The sequence below is a fragment of the Myotis nattereri genome, assembly GCF_964212035.1.
Source record: "Myotis nattereri genome assembly, chromosome: 9".
Taxonomy (NCBI): Eukaryota; Metazoa; Chordata; class Mammalia; order Chiroptera; family Vespertilionidae; genus Myotis; species Myotis nattereri.
The window spans coordinates 42,705,989-42,731,907 of NC_138084.1; the positions used below are offsets into that span (position 1 = coordinate 42,705,989).

The window sequence follows — 25,919 nt, forward strand, 5'->3', positions numbered from 1 at the left end:
TGGCTGGCTGGGGTTGAGGGGGGATCCCCATAAAGAAGGGAGGCCTGATTGAGGCTGGCAATTGAGTCACCCAAGTAGGATTCAGAGGTAAGCCCAGGAAGAGCTGTTGCTGCCTACTGCTCTGTAAGTAGAAAACTCAGGGTGACCAAGGCCGGGGCGATGGCTCCCCATCCCCATGGAACCCTCCTGGGTCTCGGCACCAAATGTTAGCCAGCAGGAGGCTGATGAAGGAGCTTAAAGAAATCTGCAAATGTGGAATGAAAAACTTCGGTAACATCCAGCTTGATGAAGCTAATTTATTATCTTGGCAAGGGCTTATTGTTCCTGACAACCCTCCATATGATAAGGGGGCCTTCAGTGCCACAACCTTCTTCAGGATCTGAAGAAGGGGCCGACGCTCAAATGAAAACATTAGACAAGAAATATGAATTTAGAAGGCATGGGGGGGCGAGGTGGAGACCTCTCTCTTGGAGAGGCACACCGAAACCTGGCCTTATCTGCTTTTTATTCAGTTTTAGATACACATCTTGCCCTCAGTAAAGCACAGCAAACAGGTACTTTAAGGCTATTAGGCCAGGAAGTTGCTTTGAGCCACCACTATCTCAACACAGCCCAGCTAATGTCCAAGGTCCATCGGCCTTCCACGTTCCCGGGTGCACTCTTATGACAGTATTAGGAAAGCGGTGGCTTCCCGCACTTCAGAATGGAAATCAACTTTCCAACAGACTACCCATTCAAACCACCGAGATTACATTTAAAACAAAGATCTATCACCCTAACGTCGATGAAAAGGGACAGGTCTGCCTGCTGGTAATTAGTGCTGAAAGCTGGAAGCCAGCAACGAAAACCAAGCAATCCAGTCTCTCATAGCACTGGTGAATGAATGACCCCCAGCCTGAGCACCCGCTTCGGGCTGACCTAGCTGAAGAATACTCTAAAGACTGGAAAAAATTCTGTAAGAATGCTGAAGAGTTTACAAAAAAATATGGGGAAAAGCGACCTGTGAACTAAAATCTGCCACAATTGATTCCAGCGAGTGTGAGCAGAGACTCCGAGCCAGGGGTCCTCAAACTACGGCCCGCGGGCCACATGCAAATACAAATATTGTGTTTATTCCCGTTTTGTTTTTTTACTTCAAAATAAGATATGTGCAGTGTGCATAGGAATTTGTTCATAGTTTTTTTTTTTTTACTATATTTTATTGATTTTTTACAGAGAGGAAGGGAGAGAGATAGAGAGTCAGAAACATCGATGAGAGAGAAACATGGATCAGCTACCTCCTGCACATCTCCCACTGGGGATGTGCCCGCAACCCAGGCACATGCCCTTGACCGGAATCGAACTTGGGACCCTTCAGTCCGCAGGCCGACACTCTATCCACTGAGCCAAACCGGTTTTGGCCATAGTTTTTTTTTAAACTATAGTCCGGCCCTCCAACGGTCTGAGGGACAGTGAACTAGCCCCCTGTTTAAAAAGTTTGAGGACCCCTGCTCCGAGCAGTGCATTCAGACACCCCGCAAAGTAGGACTCTCTGGAAAATTGCCAGAGGCCACCACCTGGCATTTGCTTGTGGCAGTTACTAACTTTCTACAGTTTTCTTAATCAAAAGTGGTCTTAGGTAACCTATAAAGAAAGGATTAAAAATTTAAGAAAAGAAAGCTGCAGTGGGGAGATATCAGGCGCGATTGACTTTAGCCACTTGAGTTTTTAAGTGTCATTCCCCCCCTGCCCCCCTTCACATTGAGGTGGGGCAGTCTGCTCCTAAAGCCTACACAAGGTTCTGGGCAACAAAAAACACACAAATCTAATCTGAAACTGAAAGTACATCTCTCCCCCAAATAAAAAGGCCAGACCACTGCCTTCTCAGGCACTTCTATCAAAGACGGACCAGGACCGAATCACAAAGGATCTCCAGGAAATCAGGTACCTGATAACTCGGTTCTGGTCTCTGAAGGGGAAGGGTCTCTGAGTGTGAGGACCCCAGGAGGGCCCCTGAGGAGAGACTGGTGTTTGGATGGGACTGGAAGAATATCTGAAGCCAGAGGTGATTCCTATAGTGGCAGTTATACCAGAGTCAAAGCCACAAAGTCAGTTCTGTGTAAGAAACATTCTAGGTAGGGAGGTGAGGTCAGACCTGGCAAATAGGGAACCATATCGAAGGACAGACATGCTGTCTATCCATCCCTCTTAAATTTAAAACCTTAATCTTAGATTGTGCAATTTATATCCCAGAATTCTGAGACAGTACTGTTGGTCCCTGTGTCTCATGGTCCCTTGTGCAAAAGTGTCCTCCCCCTTCCTATGGTTAGTCAAGCCTAGATCTTCAGGTCAGAATAGGAATATACTTATCTCCCTCCTTCCCCACACCAACTTCTACCTTTCCTTCAAACCAAGAACTCCCCGAAAGCTTCCATGCATGTTAGCTCCCCTGATAGAAGTAAAGGTTGACAACATTGAGAGATGTTCAGAAGTATTGACTTAAGTTTGAGCCCCAGATTAACAAAACTTTGAGATGATCTTAAAAAACACACACAACCGACACATTTATGAAAGGACTCATAGTAATTTTTTAGAGGGAATAAAATGTCAGGGCTTGTGAAGGATCCACTAAAATGGGATCTGTTTTTCTCACTGGCCATCTGAGTGACACCCCAGCTCTGCCTATGACCAGGATTAATTGTTTCTTTACCAGCTCCCTATGGATTCACTTCTCCCTGTGTGCAGGACCCAGGCAGAAGTCCTGGTTAGCTGTGCAGAAAGCAGAGTATGTAGGACTGGGGCTTCCAGATTTGCAGTAGGGACCGAGTCATCAGCACACTCACAGTGGAACTAATGTTCACACCTCACTTTCATTATCTTATTTTTTTTGCAGTTAGTTTTGAACTTGGAGATGACTTCTCTTCTAGCCACAGCAGTTCACTTTTTTATCCTAATTCAGTGGCTAACACAACAGGTAATATATATCACCCCCTCCCATCTGCATCCTGCTGATCTGCTTTGCCCTCACATCTTTAAAAGTATAGAGTTCCCACAGTTGAGTCTGAGGCTAAAGCCATTGAGAGAGCATGAGTCTGAAAAGATTATTTTAAATATCTGGAAACAAAACAGAGTAACAAAGCCTAGTTTTTTCTTTTTACACTACTCACGGTATAATAAGATTGTCTTTGTGTGTGTACCATACATGAGTGCTATGACAGGAACATGTCACATTTCATGCTAAGCAAGAAGTCCAGACTGTGGGCTCTGGGCGCATCCAGTACTTGCAAATGGGTCCAAGAACACTACCTCTTCTCTACAGGTGACCGGCCGGGTACAACCAGCTGATCCATGTGAGCTAGACATGGCTGAAAATGCGTTTGATGATCAGTATGTGGGCTGCACTGAAGAAATGGAGGCAAAAGCACCCCAGCTGTTAGAAGAAGAACTTAAAGTGAATAGAAATTTAAGTGCAGTATGGAAAAATGCAAAGACAAAATGGGAGAAAATAAAGAACAAAATAGACTCTTCAAAACGACTCAATGATTCCCATGGAATAGCTCTAGTGGCCTATACTGGAAATATTTCAAGAGAATTTAACAAAGCTGTAAGAAACTTTGGTCAAAATAGAGGTAACTTTCAGTTCAAAGCCTTCCATTATTATTTGACAAGAGCTCTTCAGCTTCTCATGACAGGGGAGTGTTATACAGTTTATAGAGGCTTGGACATAAAGTGTAATTATGGAACAGGAAATGTACGTTTTGGCCAATTTGCCTCATCATCTCTCTCTGAAAAAGTAGCTATAAAATTTACTAACAATCTTAAGGGAACACTGTTTACCATCACAACCTGCTTGGGTGTTAAAATTGAAAACTTCTCTTACTATCCATTACAAGAGGAAGTGCTAATTCCAGGCTATGAAGTGTATCAATCAGTCAAACCAAATAACAATGGCTTTACACTTATGAAGCCCAAAAGATCTAAGAGTAACTACAATTGCTTCTATATCAACAGCTCAGGTGAGTCTGGGACTATGATCCAGGTGGGAGTGGTGGGGACATCCTGAAATAGAAGAAGGAGTTCCCTGCTACCAGAGGCCACCAGGGCAGAGCACAATGGGGCCTTCAACCAATTGCTGATGAGTATTAGGTTCCTAAAAATACAGGGCTGATATCCTGGAATAGAGAGCAGCTCAGGCAGTTCCTCGTCCGGCCATGCTCTTAACTTCCCTGCTGTGCAAAACGGTCAGAAAGATCTGCTGGGCACCAGGAAACATGAGTTTTGGAAACTAATATGTCAGGGGGTATAGGAAAGGTTTGGGGAGCTGGGAGACCTGTTCTCAGGCAGAACAATACAGCCACTGCAGTAATCCTGCCAGGAGATGAGGGTGCCTGAGCTGAGCAGGGGGCTGTGGGGCCCAAGGGAAGTTGGGGAACTGGTGTTGTCTATGAGATATTCTAGGAGAAAGAGAGGAGGGGGAGTATGGTTAGAAAATAGGATGGTGGGCCTTGAGATTTCCAGGGTGGGTACTTTACAGAATGTGAGTTGTTTGGAGGACATTTCCATAGCAGTGGTTGGTTAGACTGAAGAGCAGGTGAACAATGTTGGAGCTGAGGAAATCAAAGAACTGGAAGAGTTTGCACCAATGGGCCACATAGTAGACCCAATGCACAGGATGATACCTAGACTGATGAAGGTTAGAGATGGTAAAACCATTAGTGAAGGCATATGAGTGAAGACATATCAGTAGTGGCTGGAAGGCTGTTGTTACCTGTCCAGCCCTGTGATGGGTGAGAAAGTGCCACCAAGGGTTGCCTCCACTTTACCCAGCCTTTCCCAAGGTGTCCTGGCTCTCAGGTTTCCTTGCATTTACACCTATCATTCCTTCTGGCCTGAGATCTCTGACTTCATGTCATATTTCATCCAATCTAAGACACTATCCATTTAGTAAAGTAATTATCTTTCACTATCTCCCATTATCTTTCACTAGCTCAGATATCACTTCTAATTATAAGGCTTCCTTGATACTCTCAGGCAAGATTAAATATTGTACCATGCTCCATGCCCTAAGTTTGGGGTCAGACAACCTCAATGGTAATCTAGGCTCAACAACCGTTAGTTCTGTGAATGTGAACAAGTTACCTGAGCAATCTATGTTTCAACTACCTCATTTGTAAAATGAGGATATAAATAGTAATACTTCAGTAGCGTTTCTGTGAGAATTAAAGAAGTTCTTAACTTATTGCCCAGGACATCGGTATTGCTTTACAAATACTGTTCTTTTTGCCCCCATGGAGAACCTTGTATGCATCTCCAGCATACATTCTCCATCTCTATGGTAACAATTTGTTTACAGTCTGGTAATCTCTTTAGTGCCAGAGACTTTGTCTTCCTGCTCCGCCTGCACCCAGGGCCTGTCATTAATGCCTGGCTTGAATCAGGGCTCCAGTAGTTGTTGCTGAAGGAAGTTAGGTTTTGTTGAAATGCCAGGGTCCAGCCAGAAGTGAATCTGAGCTGCAGAGGGACTGAGTATCCAGCAAGTTTCAACCAAATTAGTCGTTATGCTCTGAAATTTGCTGGAAACAAGAGAAATGTTTGAGGTAGAAAGGAACTGCAGAGAGTGATTACTGGGGAACTCTGAGTTTTTTCCTGTAGAAATTATGAATTTGGATCAAGCCTAATAAAAACAGGACAACCAGGAAAACAATCCAGCAGAGGAAAGGTGCTGCGCTCCCATCTCAGGCGCAGTGCTTGATGTTCATTCAGATTCAGGCAGACTGAGCTGAGAACCCCAGGAGAGGAGGCCAGATCCCACCCAAAGACTGAACTCTTATTAACACTAGACTAGAGAATATATGTTGCTACAAAAGATGTATGTTCATGAGGTCCCGATCCAGAAACATATTCCTAAGTGGACAAAGACAAACATGGAGGGGCTCCCACAGTGGCCAGGGATCTGCAGGGCCCATGTGGGGAAAGCCTTCCTTACTGAGGCACATGTGGCAAGGAGCACAGGGGCCTGAGAAGTGGGGATGGGAGAGTGTGAGGGGCCCATAGCCCTGAGTACTCAGTCTACTCAAAGTGGTCTTAAATTCAGAGACCCAAAAGGATGTGTTCTCACAGACCTCTCCCTTTCTAGTATTCCTGAGTATTTCAGGAGCCCCTGAAAGGCAAAAGGAGAGTCTAATTGCTGGCTAAGTAAAAGGAACCCCTCGGGCTCAAACTGGTAGTGTTTTGAGCCTGGGGGGAAGGTTGAAAAGTCTGGGAGGCCCATGTCTTAAGAAACACCATAGAGAAACCAAACCTTTCCTTCTCTTCCTCCCATTGCAGGAATGAAAGAAAGTTCTGCATTCATTCTGCTGCTGCCTGGCCTCCTGGTCCTGAGGCTCCTCCCTGCTGAGCTGTAACCTTGCCCTGCCTGGTGCCTGAGTCTACATGGTGCCGGTGACCAATTCCAGCATGCCACAATTTCAAGAGTTTCATCAAAATGTTGATGAGACTTGGGGACTCAACAGGGTTGAGTCACATATGTAGTCACCTGTTGGGAATGGCTGAAGGCATTTTCCTAAACCTGAAAGGATACATTAAATTGATTGTTGGTGCTAGACAGTTAAAGGGCATCTTAATCTACATGTTATTGCCTCCTACTGGCCAAACACCTGAACAGCTGTAGGCTAATTCCCCCATTCTGACAATGGACTCTGTACTAAACCCTGACCCTTTGAAGTGTATATCTCTGCCTCGCCTCAGGACAAATTGTGTTAATAAAAAGCATGGGGTCCTGGGGACGGGGAGAACCTAAGGCCTTAGATTTAAGACCTTAGATCTTAGCTCCTTTAGCTAAGCTCCTCTGACCCCCAATGCCTTTCAAAATTATATTTCGTCTCTGGACTCTTTATTAGTCTTTGGATTCCTATGTCATCTACGCACAGCCCCTTCTCCAGATTCCTGAACCCTTCTTGATGCTGGGACAAGAAACCCGGCAGCATGGGGTATTGGGAAGGGAGGGACGCAGGGTCTGTGTGTGGCTTATGTTAGTGCTCACATCCCCCAAGATATCTAAGGGATCTTCTGGGTCTGACCACAAAAGTATGCTTCCTGTATCCAAATGCACTTACTACCTGAGATAAGTCCCTAGTCTCTGGACACTTCGCTGTGATTAAAAAGCCATGCTTTTACACACTGTCAGCAGGAACGGTCTTTAAAATGCAATTTAATCTTGATGAATGTTATAATCTAAAGAAATAAACCACTGATAATCACACCTCGCTTTTCTGTGGCTAGATTTTACTACTAGTTGTATTCTTTGCCCAGGAAATTCTCCCAGGGCATTAGAAGTAATGCTGTCATTTTCACAGTTGAGAAGTTTCATGTCTTATACTTCTCACAAATATCCTTGAAGCCCTGATTGATTGAGCCAGAAATACCAGAGCTGTGTTAGATAAATCCTCCCTGCACCACCCCACCAGAAACCCAAGCAGTCACCAAGCCCTGTCAACTTTAACAATAGCTCTCTATTGATTGGGGAAGTATTTCTTAAGACAAAAAAAAAAGCATAAGCTATAAAGAAATTTTTTGACATAATAACAACAATATAACTCTAATGTATTGGGTACTTACTATGTATTAGGCACTCATTGTTCTCCATTGTTCTAAGTAAGCACTTAATATGTTTAGTCATTTAGCCCTCACAATAACCCTATAAGGTTAAGTTCTATTTTTCTCCAATTTTACACTTGAGGCACTGAGGTTATGTAATTCACTGTCAAAGAATAAAACAAAGGTAAGGAACAAGGGAAGGGAATAGACTAGGGAGAGGAAGGGGGTGAAGTGTTAGGAGGGGTTATTCTAATTAAGCAGTGAAAACTAGTACTCCTGATAGGATAGAGTCCATAGGTCTGCACATAATTGGCTACAATAAATCCTAAATTCTTTGCAGTTAAAATCTGGGATACAGTCCTAGCTGGTTTGGCTCAATGGATAGAGTGTCAGCCTGCGGACTGAAGAGTCCCAGGTTTGATTCCAGTCTAAGGCACATGTCTGGATTGTGGGCTCGATCCCTAGTTGGAGGTGTTCAGAGGGCAGTCAACCAATAACTCTCTCTCATCATTGATGTTTCTATCTCTCTCGCCTTCTCCCTTCCTCTCTCTCTGAAATCAATAAAAACATATTTTTAAAAAATCGGCATACAGTCCTGGCCGGTGTTGCCCAGTGGCTTGGGCGTTCTTCTGTGCATGGAAAGGTTGCCAATTTGGTTCCCCTTCGGGACACATGACCAGGTTTCGAGATGGATCCCCAGGAGGGGGGGGGGGGGGGTGCAGGAGGCCACTGATCAATGTTTCTCTCTCTCTCCCTAAATTAAAAAAAAAAGAAAATCTGGCATAGAGGGGTCATTAAAAGTTTATGATCAACCTCAGCAGAAAGAACCACTTTGATGAAATAAAGCATCCATTTTATGTCTGTTGATCTCCTAGTTGAAAAAGGCACATTGTTGCAAAACACCTGGGGAATAAATAAAGCAGAACCCTATCTGATAAACGATGAACAGGCAATATTAGAAGGATATAACTTCCTTCTTTCCCCTTCCTCCCCCAATTCCAAATCACAAACAGCAGCTAATTACAAAACCTCATCTGTTCTAGCCAACCCCACTCTGGCCCTGACGACTTCTGTTATTACTCTTGTTCAGAGTAATTCTAAAACTGAAAGGGACCATAGGAAATGCACATTCATACCCAGAATGCTTTCTTCCTTCTGAGCATGAGGATTCTCAGAGACCCATGGAGATCAAGGGTCCACAAGTTAGGATTCTGGCAAGACTTTCAGTCAAACAAAACCAACATCCAGAGGACACTCCACAAGGGTGAGGGTACGAGCTGCTGGAACAGAATCAGTAGTGGGTCCACACCAGGGAGCTGGGAAGTGAAGGCCCTTCCTTCCTTCCTTGGAAGACACACCCTTGGCCTGTGCTGCAGGGGAGGCTGAGCTCATTAAAATACAAGATACTGACTCAGCAGACACCAACACTATTCTCTTAGAATTCAAACAACTAAGTTGTTCCAGATATTTCCTTAGGAAACGGCAACATGAGAAACGTTCCAGAGATTCACTGCCTAAGTGTTTGTGTGCAGGAGAAGGTAGAGGGGTTCTCACCCGCAGAGCAGCGCTGTGTAGGGATTGGAGAGGTGGTCAGTGCACCTCATGGTGACGGGTCAAGCGGTCATTCTGGTCAGTCTGCTGTTATGGTCGCTGGGCTTTTATTATATAGGATGCTCTCAGAACCTGCCTATATCTTCCTCAGACAACCATCTCTGGACCTGATATATCTCTGTACTTGAGGGCTGGTCCAGAACCACAGAAAGCTGTCTCACTCACCCACACTCAGCAAGATGGAAGTGCTGGGGGATGAATACTTCCTGGATCAGCCCTGGGCCCATGACTGATGAGACCTGGTGTAAAATACCCCAGCTCCCCCAGCTCTCCAGTGAGATGAGTCTCAGGTATGCTTTGGACCCTTTTCTAGTTGGTCTTTGACAAGTTGGCTTAGGAACATACCCTTCTCTGGCTGCCTTCCCTTCCCTATGTCACTTCTCTATCTCCCCTGTAGGTGGCCCCTGCATCCCCCAAATAAACTGCCTGCACTGGGATCTTGCAGTAGGCTGGCCATTGAGGGAACCCACACTGAGACACTTTGCCTGGCTGGTACAGAGACTGGTCTGGGATTGAGGGAAAGTGGATACATGGGGTGGAGGGGGGATGATCCGTTTCAGGACTTAGAGACCAGACTGAGAGGTTAGACTCGAGCAAGGAGACCATTCATGTGCTGGATGATATTTGAGTATTTTTCTAAAATTTGCTTTTTCACATTTGGTGTATTAATTCCTAGGTTTCTAGAAACATTGCAGTTCTCATTGAGTTCTGGCTAATAAAATCATGCTGAAATCAGAGATTGCAGCCTTTGTATCTATTATTTGGCTGTCAAAAGAAACTGTAGAGAGAGAAATATTATTAAGGTGTAACACAAAGATGAAATTCAGAGCGATGAAGCCATTCTCAAGACGTTGTTAGAGAAAAGTGAAGGCTGAGAATAGCAGTCACAAGACTATAGCTCTCATGAATAGACCATAGCTCTCGGGATTTTATTTATAGCCATCCTTTTCAATATATTCTTGCTTTGTAAAGTTATCTGGAAAGTCTCTTTAAAAACACTGGATCTTTACCCTGGCTGGCCTAGCTCAATGGTTAGAGTGTTGGCCTGTGCACAGAAGGGTCAAGGGCACATACCTGGGTTACCAGCGGGTTCGCTGCCTACCCTGGGCGGGGGTGGGTACAGGAGGCAACCAATAGATATGTCTCTCCCACATTGATGTTTATCTCTCTCTCTCTCTCTCTCTCTCTCTCTCTCTCTCTCTCCCTCTCTCTCTCTCTTTCTTCTCCTCCCTCCCTCTCTCTCTGAAAAGCAATGGAAAAAATATCCTCAGGTGAGGATTAACAAAAAACATAGGGTCTTCAAAATTTTAATATTATTTCCTATGGTCGGAAACCTCAAATCTCAAAGCATCTACACTAATAAAAGACAAAGATGCCAACTGACCATACCTTCGCTATGCCCATCAGCCAATCAGAAGAGTATGCAAATTAACCCAACAAAGATGGGCAAGACAGCGCCATCGGCCACCCACCCCACCGCCATCCAGGCCTGCAGTGTGCGACCCAGGGCGGGATCCGGGCCTGCCATCTGCAACCCGGGGAGTGGGCCTAAGCCAGCAGGTGGTTTTCTCCTGAGGGGTCCCAGACTGTGACAGGGCACAGGTCGGGTTGAGGGACTCCGCCCCCCTCACCCCCCGCCAGTGCACAAATTTTTGTGTACCGGGGCCTCTAGTCACATAATAATTGGTTGTCATGGGAAACCGCATAACTGTGACTGGTGTCTGTAACTCCTAAAGTATATAAATAGCCTAAACCCCTTTGTTGTGCAGAAAGGACTCAAAATTCCATTTCTGACTCCTCATTTAGGCCCAGAATAAAATTTATAAGGTTAGTGACTCTTTGTACTAATACAACACATTTGGGAGATTTAAATTAGAAATTTGACAAATGTATCATATGCCCTCTGTCTTGCAGGCTTAGAAACATGGATCAATCTTTTGTAGAGGTATTTCCCTTGCTACAAAAGTTCAGAAACAAAGAATCATCTTTTATGTGTGGACTCTTATTAATCAATTTCACAGAGAATGCTGTATTAAAAACACACAGAATAACTAGGTTCGTTAATTCAGCTGGAACTCTTTCTGCAGAGGGGACTGGATATTTATATTCTCTGGTCAGGGCACTTTTGCCCAATAGGTAGGCTACCCAAGGAGTCAAATTACAATCAGAAATTTGCCTGGCATGCATGACTTCAAAACAAAGGGAATTTGATCATTTGAAAGGTTAATGACTTCACATTAAGTTGGGGTGACACTCTTCCCCTGCTCCCAGGAAAATTGAATGCATATTTTGTGTCTATGGAATGTGAAAGGGCAGAAGAAAAATTGAAGGAAAAGAATAAACCAGAATAAGTGAATCAGTGATTTCCATGGAACAGCCCTCATGGCCTAACTTTAGCAGAGCTAGAATTCCATCAAAATTCACATAACTTTCAGTTCAAAGTCTTCCATATTATTTGGCAAGAGCTATTCGGCTTCTCAATCCAGGGAGGGAAGTGTTACACCATTCATAGAGGCTCTCACAAAGGTGCCTGAATATTCATTACCGTGGGCCATTTGCCTCACATCTTTTTCTCAACAAATAGCTACTCATCCAGAACATTTGATGGATTTTTTGGTCCAGAGTCTTCTCTTCCATGGACGATATTTGGGTGGACACTGATAGTGTGTGTCCTTGTGGTTCCTTTTTTCTATAAGCATATCTAACCAATAAATCTTCTGGTGGACACTTTCTTTCTATAGATATTTTTAATACATTTACCCAGTCCAGATCGGCATAGATTCTTAAGTATGGGTCTATGAATAGGATAACTAAGATTCTTGGGTTCCTGAAAATTGAATGCATATTTTGTCTATGGAAATTTTCTCCAGGGAGGATTCATAGCTTTTATCATCCTCCGGACAGCTCCCTTCATCTCTCATGAAACAAGAAGACCCCTGGGGTAGAGTCTGACTAGGGTCTGTTAGTGAATTTGGATCCTAAATTGGAAGAATTTTTTTTAATCATAAGGCTAAATCAAAGCCATAAATTTAATTCTTCATAGGGAAGTTTGTGTGGGTTCATGATACATGTTTCATATATGGGCTCTGTGGCAGGAATGCATGAAATTTCATTCTGAGCAAGAAACCTATACTGTGAGTTCTGAGTACAGACATGGCCAATAACACGGTTGATGATTGGTATGTGGGCTGTACTGAAGAAATAGAGAAAAAGTCACCCCAGGTGTTAAAAGAACTGGAAGCAAATAAAAAAATTTTTAAATTGAATGTAAGATGGCAGGAAACACACACACACAGAATAAGTGAATCAGTGATTTCCATGGAATAGCTTTTTTGGCCTAACTTTAGCAGAACTAGAATTCCATCAAAATTCACATAACTTTCTGTTCAAAGCCTTCCATTATTAACTGACAAGAGCTATTGAGCTTCTCAATCCAGAGAAGTGTTACACAATTCATAGAGGCTCTCACACCAGGTGCCTGAATATTCATTACCGTGGGCCATTTGCCTCACATCTTTTTCTCAACAAATAGCTACTCATCCACCTTATTTTAGTGGAGAGGATCCATTCTTTGACATCAGAACCTTCTTAAGAATTTCTATTAAAGAATATGCTTTTCATCCACGTGAAGATGAAGCGCAAATTCCAGGCTACAAATGTTGGAATGTCAACATTTTTAAAAAAGATAAAGAGAAATACTACTAAATGTTAACTTTAAAAACAGTAATTTAAAAATTAACCTTAAATATTATTTTATATGACAGAGTTATGTAAAGAGCTGAGGTCTGAGAAAACCTCAGTGTATTGCTTGCCGATTCCAAAGAAATAACCAGAAAGACTGGCTGTGAAAGACATGGGTTTATTAGGACTTAATGCACACCAGTGGTGATTGGCTGGTAAAGTTTTCTGTGCCTCAGGCTTTCTCAGTACAGTACAAGGTTAAATCGAATACAGAAAACAAAACAAAACAAGGCATGCAGGGGACTTGGGGGGCAGGAGGGACAAGCTGGCGCAAGAGCTGTGTGAGATCAAAACGCTAGCTGTGCCCTAGCTGGTTTGGCTCAGTGGATAGAGTGTCGATATGTGGACCAAAGGGTCCCGGGTTCGATTCCGGTCAAGGGCACATACCTCGGTTGCAGGCTTCTCCCGGGCCCTGGTCAGGGTGCGTGCAGGAGGCAACCATTCGATGTGTTTCTTTCATATCGATATTTCTCTCTATCTTTCCCTCTCTCTTCCACTCTCTCCAAAAATCAATGGAAAAATATCCTCGAGTGAGGATTAAAAAAAAGCAAAACAAAAACAAACCACAAAAAACCGCTAGCTGTTTTTCTGCAGTTGTTTACAGTCCAGGCTCACATCTAGAAGCAGTTTCTATTGGGCCATTTCTTGATTGAGGAGCTGGCCACGCTCCCAAGTTCTCACAGTCTGCTTACAGACGGCCTTCATCATATTCCCACAGGGTGGAGCTTGGGAAGGGGCCATACAGACAGTAATTTCAACTGCTTCTCCAGTGGCTCAGGTGAGTCTTGGACTGCGTTCCGGAAGGGAGTGGTGAGGCCTTCATGATATAGAAGAAGCCCCAGGGCAGAGAACAACAGGTCCTTCAACCAGCTGCTGGAGAGTATTAGGTTCCTAAAAAGACAGGACCGATATCCTGGAATAGAGAGCAGCTAGGGCAGTTTCTAGTCCAGCCAAGCTCTCACCCTCCCTGCTGTGCAAAAAGGTCAGAATGATCTGCTGGGTTCCAATGAACATGCGTTATGGAAAAATACCAGAATGTGTGGCAATGGAAAGTCAGGGGGGTCAGAAGACCTGGTTCCATCATAATGGAGTGGCTACTGCGTTAAAACCCGGGCAAACATGCAGGTGCCTGAACTGAAGCAGTGCTGTGGTGACTGAAGGAGGTCAGGGAACTGGTGTTCTCTATGAGTTGTTCTAGGAGAAAGAACCTGAGAGCTGGGTGGAAGGGGAGTATGGTCAGAAAACAAGAGGATGGAGCTCAAGATTTCAAAGGTAGAATCATTAAAAACTTTGATTAAATTCTGGAATATCTCCATGGAAATGTGCTCTGAAATTTCTCTAAAAAATAGAAACCTTTTGCCCGGCCAGCGTGACTCAGTGGTTGAGCGTCAACCTATGAACCAGGAGGTCATGGTTTGATTCCTGGTCGGAGCACATGCTCGGGTTGCGGGCTTGATCCCCAGCATGGGGCGTGCAGGAGGCAGCTGATCAATAAGTCTCTCTTATCATTTCTTTCTCTCTCTCTCTCTCTCTCTTTCTCTCTCTCTCTCTCTCTCTCTCTCTCTCTCTCTCTCTCTCTCTCTCTCTCTCCCCTTCTCCCCCCTTTCACTTCCTCTCTGAAATCAATTAATAAAGAGAAGAAGCGTTCTAAAGACAAAAAAACAGAAATCAAAGCTTTCAGTTTCAGAAACTATTTTCAGTTCTAGAGGGACTGTGAGTTTTTGCAAGGAGTCTAAAAAATGTCTTTTAAATTCGCATCAGGCCTTAATGGGAACAAGTAAGTAGGCCAGCAGAGGAGAGATGCTACCCAACATTTGAATGTAATGATTACCACCAGACACTGGTAAAGAAGCTAGATTTCATCAAGAGTCAGAAAAACAAGTAACATATGAGTAGGACAAATAGTTCACAACTTTGGTCAGAGAAAGAATTTGTTGCAAATAATAGGATTTCCATGAGGTCAGAGCCAGAGACACATTCATGGGTAGAGAGACAAGCACAGAGGGACCCCTATGATGGCCAGAGGCTCTCTAGGCCCCCCACAGGAAAGGTCTCTCTTTCAGGGAGCTGCATTCAAGGTGCCAAGTCGCTCAGAGCTGAGGACTTACAGCCTGGAGAGCCAAGACCTAGAAGCAGGAGAGACTAAGTTGCGCATCAGGCTTGCCAGCGCAACTATCAGAGACTCTCAGGTTGGAACTTCCAATAGAGAGGACAAGAACCAAAGGACAATGTCCTTGGGATCTTCCAAGGTGTTGCAGGAATTCCTGGTAGGTGAGAGGGTTTCCAGCTGGGAGTCCAGAGGAGTGGACCTGAGAGCCCCTCTGCCTGAATTATTGGTTGAAGTATGTTGCTGGAAAGGTCTAAGAGGCCCATGTTCTCAAACATTTCTTCCCTTTCCAGGTACACAAGAAGGTCCTGTCTTCCTGGTTCACTTTCCTGGACCTGCTGAACAATAGTCCTCACCTGGTTCCTGATTTTACATTATCTTCAGTGTAGAGTCTATATAAAAGGGAAGGGTGGGGGTCTGACGGCTTCCTTTGTTATGGCAAATATTAGGAGGCATAAGTGGAATCTTTTCCTTGGTTCACAGTTACTGCTTTTTTTTTTCTACATAGAAATCCAACGGATATCTGAGTTGTACTACAAGATTATGTGATCTGTTTTGAGAATTACCAGCTAATACAACATATATTGTTTAAGTCCTTCAGAGTGATTAACAGCTGTATACACTGTCAGCAATAGTATTAAAGATATACATATATAAAATAATTATAAATATTATAACTCAAAGAAATAAATGATCTATAAAAATGTTTCCCCTTCTGTGACTTTATTTATTTGCAATTATTATTGTTTTATTTAGGCGCATATTGTTTTAAAAGCCTCCCTCTTACTAAAATTCAAAAATATCCCATCCTGTCTTGAAAACATTAAAACAGCTTTGTAAAAAGTTATCCATCAGAGTCAGGTTAAAGGTTGAATTTATGGTGAATAATTAGTAAAGGTAGTTGTGCCAATTCATTTTGCTACCCATGAGTCTGGCTTGAAGTTATATTTGTGGGCTAATAAACATTTTATACTTGTTTACTAAGGCTATGTTAAAGTCTCAATGTTTTTATGAAGATGACCCCACTGATCTTTGATCACTGGGGGCATGTGCATTCAGTGGTATTTCTGGAACTAAGAGAATTTGTGCTAAGTTGGGTCCCATTTCTCACCCAGTGAAAGATTGGCAATACTAGCTTATGTGGCCAGCGGAAGACATGTGATGTATTTAGCCTAACTCAAAGCTATGCATGTAAACAGAGATAGGCCTCTGCCATAATCAGTTAAAAACATGCTTACATACTAAATGCCTTCAGTGGTTATAAAAAGTTTATGTAAGCGAGACAACCTAATATGAAAGTGGTTAAACTGTTTTCAATTGGTGTCATCTACTAAGACCTGCCTATGTCCATTGGTGCAAGTTGCCAGAGGTGCCCACGAGCAAATAAAACAACATACGTATTTAAAAAATCCCAGATAAATAAGTAGTGCTAAAAAAGAATAAAAATTAAATATTAGTTTTGTGGTTAACAGAAATGAACAACCTTTGATAAAATAGTCCCGGTGGGGAAGAAGAAGAGCTTTTGTTCATTTTTAAATGGCCGCCATGGTGAAACTTGGCTTCTCATAGAAAAATTTTTAAAATATTTTTTATTGATTTCAGAGAGGAAGGGAGAGGGAGAGATAGAAACATCAATGAGAAAGAACCATTGATTGGCTGCCTCCTGCACACCCTCTACTGGGGATCGAGCCCGCAACCTGGGCATATGCTCCTGACCAGAATCAAACCTGGGACCCTTCAGTCCACAGGCCGATGCTCTATCCACTGAGCCAAACCGGCTAGGGCTCTCATAGAAATTTCGGTCTCCTTCACTCGCTTTTTATTAACCAGGTCATTATTCTTTGTGATGGCAGCTGCCACCCTCGTTCGTGGTGGCCCTTGCTTGGTAAACTGATATCCAAATTTAAGGATCCTTGAATTACCCTTGAGCATCTGGGCAAATTCCGTCTCTACAGCTGTTCCCAACTGCTTCTCTGGTTATCGATCTTTCTGTCAAGGTGTGGTTTTCCTCTTAGTGCCTCTTCCAGGGCCAGGATCCCAGCTCCAGTTTTAAAATTGGATTCTATGTTTAGACTTCTCAAGGTCTTGTTTACTTTCAGCTTAAATACAAAAGCAATTGCCATAGGGTCATGCCAAGTTCAGCCAGGCTGAACTTCCTGACATGGGTGTTGGCCTCTAGCACTGGTTCTCAACCTTCTGGCCCTTTAAATACAGTTCCTCATGTTGTGACCCAACCATAAAAGTTATTTTCGTTGCTACTTCATAACTGTAATGTTGCTACTGTTATGAATTGTAATGTAAATATCTGATATGCAGGATGGTCTTAGGTGACTCCTGTGAAAGGGTCATTTGACCGCCAAAGGCGTCGCAACCCACAGGTTGAGATCCGCTGCTAGAGACTTTGCAGATTCCTTCAGGGTTGGAATTGGAATGTTCTTAATGTTGTTGAGATTAACTTCTTGGAGGCTGGGATTGTTGGCTTTCATCTGCTGCAGACTTACTTCCACATTTGTGGGGCTGGGTGGTTCCTCACATACAGGCTTGACCTTTTCACCTTTGACCACATTTCTCACGGGCCCTTTGCCACCTTTAGTGTTGGGTGTTTCTTCATCAGACTTTGGGTTATTGAGCAAACTGTGTACTCCAAGAACAGCTGCAAGATCGTAGAGTTCAGTGTCGGGGGCACTGGCCAAAGTTTCTTCCAGGTCTGGATCAAGGGTTACTTTGTCTTCTTCAAGCATGTGTACGGGGTTTTCTTTGGGGATAAAGACTCTCTCTTTCTTTTCTCCAGTGAAAGGCACAAAGTCTTCTCTGTCTTTCTGTTCCAAAGCCTCCTTCTCCAGGTACATGAGGAGGTGCTCACAGCCAAACGGTCCGGTGGCGGCTTTCTGTGTCTGGTCTTTCTGTCGGAATCCAGCTGGTAGCAGGGCACTCTTGGGATCTAGGTCATCAGGAACATTTTCCAAGTGTTTCAGTTCCTCTTCAGAGAGTTTTCCAAAAAGCTCATCTTCATCAATGTTCTTATATTTCTCCAAGTCGTTTTGGAAAGGGAGTGCCATGGTTTCTTAGATGCCTTTCTCTTGGGCAGCGCACATTTAAATGGGCCAGCTTCCTGAGACTTCAGAATGCTTTTGTGCACCCATCCCTGAACCGGAAGTGGGAGACGTCAGTTGGTCAGCTCCCAATATAGCGGGGCCAGGAGCAGGTCCCCTTTCTGTCACTAGAGAATCCTATAGGCTGTGTTAGTTCCTGGGTAGGGTTTTCCTGACTTATCTAATCCTTTAGCTGTACAGGTAGTAACAACGCCTGTGGAAGGTTTTTCACGGCTTTTCTTGATGCCCTGAATGCCCAGGTAAAACTCTGAAAATCATCCCAGACCAGGATGTACTGATGACCTCTGCGCTCTTGACATTTTGGGTTGGGTAATTCTTTATTGTGGGGAGCTGCCTTGTGTAGTGTAGGACATTTGTCAGTAATCCTGGTCTCTACCCACTAGATGCCAGTAGCACCCCAACTCCAGTTGCAACAAATGTCTCCAGACATGGCCAAATGTCCTGTGGGGCAAAATCGCCCATCAGGCTTGCCAGTGCAACAATCTGAGATTATTGAGAACCACTACCTTAGATACATCCACCTCCTTGCTCCTGGACACCTAACTCATCATAAAGTCCTGTTGACTATACCTCCTTGAATTATCTCTCAGATCTAGTCCCTCTGTTCAGTCTCCACTGTTCCTGATCTCCTAAGGAAATGCACAGGGGTGTTCTACTGTCTGGATGGAACAACCCTAGGGCACGGTATGATCTGAGGCTGAGGCTGCAGTAGCTGATGGTAGCCATGGGGTGGTATCCATTCAGTACCAACTCTGGAACCCAGGAGTGCACCCAGGGCCAGGACACAGCTTTAGGAGGAAGTGAGTGGAACTTGGCCCAGCCAAGTCAATAACACTATGCACCTTCTATCTAGGCGTACCTGCTGTGCACCAGGCACTGCAGAAAGTGCTTTACCCATAACAATAACAATCATAGTTAACTTTAATTGAGCATTTACTCTATGCCAGTCATTGGCTTCTGTGCATTCAAGATTATCTCCTTGAATGCTCACAAAAATCCCATAAAAACAGATATATTCATTTATTTATTACTAGAGGCCCAATGCACGAAATTCGTGCAAGAGTACACCTTCCTTCCCCCGGCTGATAGCACCGGGTTCCCTCTGACACCCGGGACCTGGGCTTCCCTCGCAGCCCCAGCTTCATCCAGAAGGTTGTCAGGAAGGACATCTGGTCTAATTATCATATTATGCTTTTATTATTATAGATCCCATGTTATAAATTAGAAAACAGACACAGAGAAGTTAAGAAACTTGAAAATATTCACATTTAGTTCTTCCCCAAATGTTCAATAAATCCATTTAATTAGTAAGTACCTACTTGGTGTCACTTATGCTGTCTAGTAGGTATGAGGTAATATTATCAACCAATATTATGGAAGAGAAAGCAGATCTCAGAATGTGAGGGTTGTAGTCCAAGTCTGCCCAGCTTACCAAGTCACTATTTTAATTCAGAATTACCTCTCTGATTCTAGCACCTTCCACTGCATCCATATCAGAACACAGAGAGAGGGACCCCTAGGCTGTGCCTCCTCCCAACCTGTCTGCTCTGCTGGTCTGCTACACAGTAAGATCCTCTCGTGCATCTCCTGTGGGTCAGGCATTGTTCAGGCATCTGAAGGTGAAAAAGACAGACCCAGGCCTGGCTTTCATGGATCCTACAGCAAAAGGCGAGAGGAATGGCAGGAAAGACAGTTGTTTAAAAAACTTATTCCAGAAATCATTAAGTACAGTTGTGCTCAATGCTAAAAAACAAACAAACAGAAAGTTGTGAACAAGCCAGCCTTGCATAGGAGCTCAGGGTGGCTTCCTGTGAAGAGACATTTAGGCTGATAGTATGGGGTGCTCCCAAAATTCACGCAAGATTTGAATTTTACACCACTTGTGCCGTAAAGTGTTGCCAACAAACAAAAAAGATAGCGTGACAGCTGACAGTTCAGGGTTATTAAAAATGGAGTGCTACATGAAATAACAATGTGTTTTCATTGTTGAGCAATATTTTAAAAATAATGAAGGTTTGGCAGCTACAGGTCGCAATTTTCGTGCAAAATATGGTCGGAATAGTGATTTAACTTCAACTGTGAAGAGATTAATTTAAAAATTTAGGGAGACTGGATCAGTTAGTGATCTTAAACACTCTGGCTGTCCTTCAACAAGTCGTTCAACACAAAACATCGAAGCAGTTTGTGAGAGTATTGCTGAGAGTCCAGGGACATCAATTCGGCACCGTGGTCAAGAACTGGACATTTTGAGAAGCTCTCTACAGCGTATTCTCATGAAAGATTTGCATCTTCATGCTTACAAAGTTCAATTGACTCAAGAACTGAAGCCTACTGACCACGCACAGCGAATAGAGTTCGTTGAATGGGTTATGGAACAACAAGTGGATGCTGATTTTTCGAACAAAATCATCTTCAGCAATGAGGCTCATTTTTATCTTGATGGCTTGGTCAGTCGACAAAATTTCACATTTGGGGTTCAGAAAATCCACGAGTGATTGTTGAGAAACAAATGCATCCACAACGTGTTACTGTTTGGTGCGGATTTTGGGCTGGAGGCATCATCGGACCATTCTTCTTTGAAAATGCGGCTGCTCAGGCAATAACAGTTAATGGTGCTCGCTATCGCGACATGATAATCCATTTACCCGATATCCTATTCCATACATAACCCTATACTGTATGCTTTATGAATCAATAAAAAATTTACAATTTTTAATTATAAACCTGTGTTTTCTATCAAAATTACTTCTTGGGTGAATTTTGGGACACCCTTTAGAAGACTGAATAGCAGTTAATAGAGCAGTGAGTCAGGGAGGAACTATCTATTGGAATGAAAAGACCTGGAGGCTGGGAAACAACTTGGCATTAATGGTCAGAAAGTGGAACGGTAGTAAAGTAAGAATAAATAACAAAATCCTAACTCACAGAGATAACCACAAAGTGATCATGTGCCTTGTCCTAACTGCTTTTGGTTACAAGCATGGACTCTGGAACCAGAGAACCTGGGTTTGAATTCTAGCCTCTGCTCCCATGTATTGATTGTGTGACATTGGGTAAGTTCCGCCTTCTCTGTGCTTCTGTTTCTTTGTTGTTTTTTTTGTTTTTGTTTTTGTTTTTTAATATATTTTGTTGAACTTTTACAGAGAGGAAGGGAGAGAGATAGAGAGTGAGAAACATTGATGAGAGAGAAACATCGATCAGCTGCCTCCTGCACATCTCCTACTGGGGATGTGCCCGTAACCCAGGCACACGCCCCCGACCAGAATCAAACCTGGGACCTTTCAGTCCGCAGGCTGACGCTCTATCCACTGAGCCAAACTGGTTTCAGCTTTGTTTGGTTTTTAATCCTCACCAGAGGATATGTTTATTGATGAGAGAGAGGGAGAGAGAGAGAGAGAGAGAGAGAGAGAGAGAGAGAGAGAGAGAGAGAGAGATGTGAGAGACCGGGGATTGAACCCAAAACCTAGGTATGTGCCCTGACTGGGAATTGAACTGGCAACCTTTTGGTGTACAGGATGACACTCCAACCAACTAGCCAGAGCTCTGAGCCTCTGTTTTATCATCTATAAAATGGGAGCAAAAATTGCCCCAATCCTTTAAGGCTGTATGAGGATCAAAAGAGTTGATACAATTAAAGCTATTAGGAGAGCACCTGGTAAATGGCAACTGCTACTCATATTATTACTCTGGTACATAAAAATTTATAACCTACTTTCAATTCACTTTCAAGTAAGCATCTCTCTATTTCCCACCCCCCCCCCCCCTGTTCCCAGTCATAAAGGGAAACTTTATTGAGGCCCCAGGGTTTTAGGGCTCAGGCAGAAGGTTGCCTTGGCAGTGCGGGGGGAGGGCAAGAAGGTAGTAGAGGGGTCTTATTTAATCTTCTTGAGGCACAGATTGTTGGTGTGGCCCCAAGAAGACAGTGCTGGTGGGGGGAGGGTGTGGCAGATCATGTTATCACAGTTGCACTTCTCAGTGAGCTAGCAGAGGGAGGGCTCCATGATGCCACCACATGCAGGGTGGGCTCTTTCTGAATAGTGTAGTCTGAGAGAGTGCGGCCATCTTCCAGCTCTTTGATCACAAAAATCAGACTCTGCTGGTCAGACAGGATGCCCTCCCTATCTTGGGTTTTAGCTTTGACACTCAGTGGTGTCACTGGCTCCACCTTGAGGGTGATGGTCTTGCCAGTCAAGGTCTTCACAAAGATCTTCAGCTCTGCCTCTGCTGGAGAGGCTGCTCCATTGCCTCATTGAAGAGACAGAGGATCAAAACTTCTTTATAAATGTACATTGTGGCCCCTCTGGTGTGACTCAGTGGTTGAGCACCAACCCATGAATCATGAGCCAGGAGGTTGCTGGAGGCTAATTCCAGCATGTCATAATAAATGTAAGAAGTTCATCAAAAGGTTGATGGAACTTGAGGCTTCAGCAGAGCTGAATCATATTACCTGCTGCTGGAATAGCTGAAAGCATTTTCCCAAACCTGAAAATCTGCATATATTATTGCCTGCTGCCAGGCAGCTGAGGGCATTTCTCCCAACCTGATAATTTTACTGTTTACCAAAACTTTACCTTTGATATGTATATCTGCTTTGCTATGGGGCAAAATGTATGAATAAAAAGCTCTGGGTATGAAGATTCGTGAAACTTAGTCACTAGAACTAAGCATCTTCTTACCCCCCAAAAATGCCTTCCAAATTTATATTTCATATCTAGTCTCTTTATTAATTTACTCACAGCCCCTTCTCCAAATTCCTGAACCCTTCTAGATGCAGGATAACACCACAGCAGGAGGTCACGGTTCAATTCCTGACCGGACTGCTCCAGCCACAAAATAAGCAGTGGCCCCCATGAAATAAGAGGAGAAACAGTCCAGAAATGAAGATAGTGAAGACGCCTTGCCATGCTAACAGTCAGTAGCTGTGCATTGCTGCAGGTTGCCAGGACCAAAACCAGAGAAGGTTGGACCTGCATTGCCACCGTTTGTCCATTATCCAGAACTGAAATATCATTGTTGACATATACACATAAGGAATTTTTGGACATTGAAATTGGGATTCAAAGAACTGTTGGCTCAGAAAGAAACTACTGCAGGCTAATTCCTTTAATGTCTGACAGCAATTTAAAGGGACTTGATAGAACTCTGTCCTTTCCATTGAATTTAAAAATCTTAAAACATACATTCTTGTTAAATTTAAAATATCAAAAAGGGTGAGATGCTGGAAACCAATTCCAGCATGTCAGCAGGGCTGAATCATCTGGCGATGGCTGAGGGCATTTCCCCAAACCTGAAAAGGATGACTGCTTGCTGCCAGACAGCTGAGGGCATTTCAGTCTACATGTTATTGCCTCCTATTGGCCAAATACCTGAACAGCCATAGGCAATTTCCCCCAATCTGACAATGGATTGTGTATACCAGCGGTTCTCAACCTGTGGGTTGCCAACCTGTGGGTCGCGACCGCTTTGGGGGTCGAATGACCCTTTCACAGGGGTTCCCTAAGACCATCGCAAAACACATATATAATTACATATTGTTTTTGTGATTAATCACTATGCTTTAATTATGTTCACTTTGTAACAATGAAAATACATCCTGCATATCAGATATTTACATTACGATTCATAACAGTAGCAAAATTACAGTTATGAAGTAGCAACGAAAATAATTTTATGGTTGGGGATCACCACAATATGAGGAACTGTATTAAAGGGTCGCGGCATTAGGAAGGTTGAGAACCACTGGTGTATACGAAACCCTGGCCTTTGATGTGTATATCTCCATCTTGCCTTAGGACAATTTGTGTTAATAAATAGCAAGGGGTCTTGAGATAAGGAGAACTTGGTTTCTTTAGCCAAGCTTCTCTGACTCCCCATAATGCCTTCCAAAATTATGATTCGTCTCTGGACTCTTATTTTACCCACAGCTCTTCTCCAGATTGCTGAACCCTTCTAGATGCTGGATTAAGACCACTGGTGTTACCTGCCTAAATTAGTTAGAATGGGGAGATAAGATTACATCTAATGGCCTGGTCTGGGTGGTGTCAGTGACCTCTCCTCTGGCTAAGCTGTTAAATTCTTGGTTTATGGCCCTTGTAAACTGGGAGTATTTAGGAAAACAGATTATTGCCTAAGGAAGGGGCAGTGACTTAATTATTGGCTAACAAGAATGTGCATTAGGATACTGGTTAACTAAGTACAGGTTGCCCCCTGTATTCTTTCACAATTAAGAAATAAAGATGAGCCCTGACCTGTTTGGCTCAGCGGATAGAGCGTCGGCTTGCGGACTCAAGGGTCCCAGGTTCGATTCCAGTCAAGGGCATGTACCTTGGTTGCGGGCACATCCCCAGTGGGGAGTGTGCAGGAGGCAGCTGATCGATGTTTCTAACTCTCTATCCCTCTCTCTTCCTCTCTGTAAAAAATCAATAAAATGTAAAAAAAAAAAAAAAAAAAGAAAAGAAATAAAGATGAAACATTTTCCTGGATGTTAAAGACCAAGTCTCCAGATTAAAAGGGTCCACCAATTTCTCAGTATAAAGAATTAAGAAACCCACATGTAGACATATCAATGTGAAATTTCAAAAAACAGGATAAAGAGAATATTCTCAAAGCTTCCAGAGGGGAAGGAGAATAGGGGAAACAAATGCTTTCCAAAGAATACTTTGAATCCATAATTTTATATCCAGCCTGTTAGGTCGCCGAAGGAGGAATGCACAAGGCCAGAATGGTGAGGGATTACAAATTTATTTGATCATCTGCATACCAGGTGGCTGAGCTCCAGCACCCAGTGACAGGAGTCAGCAGCTTTTAAAGGACTTTGGCTGGCTTTTTCTGGGTGGAGAGTTCTTTGTGCATATCCGTAGGGGAGATAATGGGATGTGGTCATAGCAAGTGAAATGTGGTCTCAGCAAAGGGGAATGTCCATAGTGAAATGTCCAAGTTCCCGGGGGAGGGGTATTGATTCAATTCTTTGATCAGACCTAACATTCCAGCCTTTTTGTTTTATGGAATAGGACGAAAGTCATGTCATCCGTAGTTACTTCCTGATGAGAGGGGACATTGAGATTATAGGGGGATGGATGGACTTTGATAGTAGTGGGCTGGACGAGGGGTCATAGCAGCATGATTTCCCCAAGAGACTGGTTGGTGAAGGCTCAAAAACGGTCCTGTTGAGTGACTTGGGAGGTAAAAGCTGGTCCTGAGGCTACCACAGCGTCACTTGTCTAGTTTCGTGGCTTTTCTGGGCCTGGAGCTAAAATACAACTGAGACCTGGATGTTATCTTTAGGGAGGAACAGATTAGGAGTCTTAGTTGCCTAACTAGCTATTTGCTAGGGTTACTATTTTTTTTCCTTTTCATTTATTTCTTCTTCTTTTTAAAAAACTTTTTATTAAGGTATTACAAATGTGTCTTTATCCCCCCATTGTCCCCTCATTCCCCCAGTCTGGCCCTCACCATCCCTTATGCTTATATGCATGCATGCAAGTCCTTTGGTTGCTCTCTCCTCCTTAACCCCACCCTCCCCTACCTTCCCTCTGAGGTTTGAGCATCTGATCCATGCTTCTCTGTCTCTAAATCTGTTTTTGTTCATCAGTTTTATAGTCCACAAATGAGTGAGATCATGTGATATTTATCTTTCTCTGACTGACTTATTTCACTTAGCATAATGCTCTCCAGGTCCATCCATGCTGTTGCAAATGGTAGGAGTTTCTTCCTTTTTACTACGGCATAGTATTCCATTGCATAGATGTGCCAAAGTTTTTTAATCCACTCAT

At 43.6% G+C, this 25,919-nt stretch overlaps 2 protein-coding genes and 1 pseudogene across 3 annotated transcripts; 2 read left to right on the forward strand and 1 right to left on the reverse strand.

The window, feature by feature from the left end:
• The first annotated feature begins 203 nt into the window (after positions 1–203).
• LOC308524880 (ubiquitin-conjugating enzyme E2 L3-like) lies at positions 204–883 on the forward strand (annotated as a pseudogene). Its single transcript has 2 exons — positions 204–357; positions 703–883. The product of its transcript is annotated as a ubiquitin-conjugating enzyme E2 L3-like (transcript).
• Positions 884–2,890: 2,007 nt separating this feature from the next.
• LOC308524903 (T-cell ecto-ADP-ribosyltransferase 2-like) lies at positions 2,891–6,383 on the forward strand (the record flags this gene model as incomplete). The annotated part of the gene is made up of 3 exons (XM_081099507.1): positions 2,891–2,953; positions 3,299–3,995; positions 6,307–6,383. 3 exons carry the CDS (start codon positions 2,891–2,893, stop codon positions 6,381–6,383), a joined length of 837 nt encoding a protein of 278 aa, XP_080955633.1.
• A 10,388-nt stretch (positions 6,384–16,771) lies between these two features.
• Positions 16,772–18,093, reverse strand: LOC308525491 (tropomodulin-2-like; the record flags this gene model as incomplete). Its single annotated transcript, XM_081100305.1, is given in 3 exon segments — positions 16,772–17,004; positions 17,007–17,133; positions 17,416–18,093. Coding segments are annotated over 3 exon segments (1,038 nt in total).
• Positions 18,094–25,919: the final 7,826 nt, after the last annotated feature.